The sequence below is a fragment of the Mus pahari genome, chromosome 12, assembly GCF_900095145.1.
Source record: "Mus pahari chromosome 12, PAHARI_EIJ_v1.1, whole genome shotgun sequence".
NCBI lineage: Eukaryota > Metazoa > Chordata > Mammalia > Rodentia > Muridae > Mus > Mus pahari.
Window position 1 is genome coordinate 69028884 of NC_034601.1, and position 4673 is coordinate 69033556.

The window sequence follows — 4673 nt, forward strand, 5'->3', positions numbered from 1 at the left end:
ACACACACACACACATTTACTTTTTGTAATTGAACAGCTAAGTTGAAGAACATTAATTAACTTCTCCCACCATCTTATAGGAAAAAAATTTGAGAACACTGAAATGTTCGGTCAGTATCCGCTTCAGGTGAATGGGTTCAAAGACCTGCATGAGTGCCTGGAGGCCGCCATGATCGAAGGGGAGATCGAATCCTTACACTCGGATAACTCAGGAAAGTCAGGCCAGGAGGTGAGTTCCCCGTGTCTGTCATCCTCCTTCCAGTTCTCTCTTACATGGCCTAATGCAAGTGTAAGGTTCTGATCACATAGCTGGGAATGACGAACAGATTACTCAGAAACATATTTGCATTTAATTATAGTAATCTAAGACATATTTGTGAAGCTTGTACAATATATCTGATATGTAATTTATGTTAGCTTTAATCTCAAAATTTTTAACTTCTCTTTACTCTTTGTTTATCTTGAGGGCATCGTTTCATGGTTTATGATTTCCCATTAAGGTAGTAATCATTAGCAGCATGGTAGTTAACTTAAAATGAAAATAACCTGGTCAGTTTTTACCTAAGCACATGTTCGCTCATAATCGTGTGTCCCTGGGATGTGTCTGCTTCTGTATAGCAAGCCAGGCTCCTACAAAGCAGTCATGTCTGTTCTTAGGAGATTGCTATTTGATTGCATAAGGTAAAATGGAAGATCCTACTTTCTTGTGAAAGAACTGACTTTAATACACCCCAAACCTGTTTATCCACACTGCTGGCTTAATTTCCAAAGCCAGCAGTTTCTTTCTCTCTTCGATACCATCCACGTATCCATCCGTCTGCATTCACCTGTTGGAGAAGGTGCACGCTACCGTAGAAACCAGCACCAATCATTGTCTTCCAAATCAGTCACTGTGAGGTGATTGCTGATTGATATCTGGACATATGCTCCATGTATTAGGATATATAAATCTTCAGTGGTATTTCCTGTTACATTTTTAGTGGATAGGATAGGGACAACTGCAAATCGAATGACATAATTCATTTAAGATTTCTCAGACTCTAACAAGACAATTTGCAGGGACTGATCAGCCGCTCAAGAGTCACTCAGAGTGATACTGAGCTGTTGGTGCTTGCTTCTAATCCCCATATTACAAAGGATGAGGCAGAAAGATCACAAGTTCAAGGCTAGCGTGGGGTCCATACAGGGTTCAAGACAGCCTGGTTTGAGACCTTTTGACTACTACTCCTTTCCATACCCAACCCCCAAAGAAGCATTACATGATAATGTTAATTTATACTAGTGAGAAATTGGTACTTTTTACTTTGGGAATAAATTAATATATTGTGCTGAAAACATTCTATTTATATGCTACTGTACTTAAAATACTAATAGTTCAGGGCTAGGTACACAACTAATGATTCCTTAAAGTGAATTCAGGAAATGTCTTTTTTTTTTTTTTTTTTTTTTTTTTAAATTTAATCTTGTCCGCATGAGCTGTAGACAGAGATAATGAAATCTTTTCACCTAATAGTAGAACAGAAGTGGTTGTTGCTGATGGAGAAAATGCAACCCCAATACAGGGATGCTACCTAATGTTCTGTGAGCATCCTTTCTGTGAGTTACAGAAACTGTGCGGAAGACTCATTATCATAGTTTGGGTCACCTCACTTTTCTCAGCCACTGTAGGTTCTCATCAATTAAAATGTGTTTCAAGTTAGTTATAAAGATGATATTTAACTTATTGAGGTAAAATAAGCTAGTAACTCTTCTAAAACTATACTTGCCTGTTTGATTATCTCAAAATGGTGTGTGGACGATTATCCTAAGGGATCAATCAGAAGTTTGTTTATGAGATACCAGAGACAATGTTTTAATTTTTATCTAACTTTAGGTATGGTAAAGAAGTATAGGGTAGGGGCGGGAGAGATGTCTTAAAAGATAGGAGTATGCGATGCTCTTCCAGTTCTGAGTTCAGTTCCAAGCTCCCATGTCAGGAGACTCACCCCGTCCCATAACTCTGTCTCCAGGGACTCAGTCCAGTATTTTCTGATGGATCGTGGGTCCCATGTCAGACACAGACATGGACAAAGACATGAACAGGGTCAAAGACACAGACACACGCACATAAAGAAAAAATGAAAAAAAGTCTTGAAAAAGAACTATGCGACATGCTATCATGTGACTTTTCTCTTTTACATCTTTAGATGCTTATTATATTAGGTTTTGCTGACTCTTATAAATCATGTTTCTTATATTTTAACTGAGAAAATCTTACTATGTTCAATTTAATCTCTCCTTAGGCAGTAATCCTTAGTGTTTGGGGAGTAATAAAGAGCCACACCTAAGTACTTACTTTTAGCAGCCTATTTTCCTCAGCCTGCAATGTTTATTCCTGGTTTTGGTTCAGGTTAAGTTTGTGTGCGTCACTGAGGGGTGTGTGGTACCATTTTTTGGCACTGGAAGCTATGATACCTGTAACATGGGATTCATAGTCTCTTGTTGCAGGGCTTATAAATACTTAAAAATATTTATCATTTTTCACCTCTGTATTTGTTGGCTAGTGAATGTATATATTCATCCTTTAAAACAAATAGTATTCTTTTGTAAACTTGAACTTGTTACATAAAAACAAGCTTTTTGAAAATGTTAAATTTCATGGTTCACTGAACAGCTGCCAAATTTTGTGTGTGTATGTGGGGGGGGGTGAGTGGGTTGGACACACTCAGAGCAATAAGAGATTTAACTCATTGGTCGTTAGTTTATATTTGAAAGCTTTTACAAGTATAAACTTTGCTGATGAGAAATCTTTATCATATATTAGTATAATGTGTAGTTTTAAGATTCAGGGTAAAAAAAGGAAGAAAAAGGAGAGAGAAAAGGAAGATAATGTTTTTTCAATTTTAGGATGAGAACAGTGAGCATTTGTTCCAAACAAGTATTTTTTTCCCTTTGAGTCAAGTCGTGGATTTGACAATCTGTTTGGTTTCAATAAGTGTCACTCAGCATGTTACAGAAGACGATGGAGCTCTGGAGTCCTTTTCTCCTAGGGAGAATTTGGAATGTTACAACTGCGGACGACGAGCACTATGTAGACAAGGCTTCCCTCTGTCCTCTGACGTCACAAAGGCTATAGGAACGTCAGACCCAAGTTCAGCTGTAAGGAAACCATCATAGTCCCCCTTCCTGCTGTAGCACAGTAATGTCAGCGCCAGGATCATACCCGACCTTAAAATCATGATGGAGAAACCAAACAGGCTAACCAAGTGTCTGTTGTCATTTTCTTACAGCATTGGTTCACTGAATTGCCACCGGTATTAACATTTGAACTGTCAAGATTTGAATTTAATCAGGCATTGGGAAGACCAGAAAAAATTCACAATAAACTAGAATTTCCCCAAGTTTTATATCTGGACAGGTACGGTTTGTACAACATGTGGTAGGTTTGTGAAAATTGCTATTTCCTTGAAGCTAAGGTTTATTGGTGCTTGATATTTCTGTCTTATTATCGGTTAAGGGAGTATATTCATTTTATCTTATAAATATGTAGTTGTAAATATAAATATATTGTGTGTTAAAATATTTTTGTGTTTTATATCTGATATCTTATAAAACTTCAGTTGACCTTTTGTAGTAATAATTAGATTTAACATCATACTGGCTTCCAAGATATTTGGAAACACTAATGATGGCCATTTTTTTTCCTTACTAGGTATATGCACAGAAACAGAGAAATAACAAGAATTAAACGTGAAGAGATCAAGAGACTTAAAGATTACCTCACAGTATTACAACAGAGATTAGAGAGGTATTTCAGCCTTCATGAGCTTAAGACAGGGGAGCATGTACTTGGTGACTAATTAAATTATTAATTTTCAACATGCTTCGGGTAACTTATAATGTTACGCATTATAAGCATATAATCATTCTGGATTGGATTTTGATTAATTATTTTAGAAACTAGATTGCATCCTTACTAGGCTGTAGATGATTATTTTAAAAATTGAAATTAAAGATGTGATTATCACCAGCTCGTTTTCCTGGTGCTGTAAGTGGAAGTCAGGAGGCTAGCGCAGAGCCCCGGGTGAACTGGACTGAGCGGATTCGAACTCTTCCCGCCCAGACCTCCCAAGCTTCACACAGTGAATCCTTCAGGAAGAAGCTGGGCAGCAAAGCGAGGTTGCGCAACTCATAGAAGCGTGCATGGAGTGAGTGGGTGCTATCATGTACCAGAAGGGAGGGGCTGTGTGCGCCTATGCTCTTACAAGTCACAGCTCCGTCAGATGTGGAATGTGTGTGCCGTGCAGGCCGGATAAGTCTACAGGCTGCAATGCAGTTTGACTAATCCCAGTTGGCGACCTACAACCTTCCGATTTACATTTAACTTGCTCATTAATACCATAAAATGTTGAGTGTGAACATATATTTTCCAGGGAGCTTTAGTCTTACTAAGTTCCAGTACGTGTTTGGAAATTGTTCACGGGGTAAAAGATGATAACAGCGAGTACCTTAACCCTGAGGCTCGTGCAGGATTCAGAGATGAGAATGTGTGCAGATGGTCCTGAGCTTATTTTCCCGCAGGGGCAGTTTAGAACACCGTCTTAGGTGTGGCCACACATATGACTTGCTATTTTTGATTGGTTGGTTGGTTGGTTGGTTGGTTGGTTTTTTTGTTTTTTTGTTTTTTGTTTTTT

General features: G+C 38.2%; 1 protein-coding gene across 2 annotated transcripts in view; it reads left to right on the forward strand.

Annotated features, from left to right (window-relative positions):
- The window catches only part of Usp25 (ubiquitin specific peptidase 25), a 102982-nt gene that overhangs the window by 58849 nt on the left and 39460 nt on the right, over positions 1–4673 (forward strand). For both annotated transcript variants that reach the window (XM_021209257.2, XM_021209258.2), the window contains exons 10-12: positions 81–229; positions 3270–3397; positions 3692–3787. In XM_021209257.2, coding sequence (XP_021064916.1) covers positions 81–229; positions 3270–3397; positions 3692–3787 — 373 coding nt within the window. The remainder of the gene's footprint in view (positions 1–80; positions 230–3269; positions 3398–3691; positions 3788–4673) is intronic.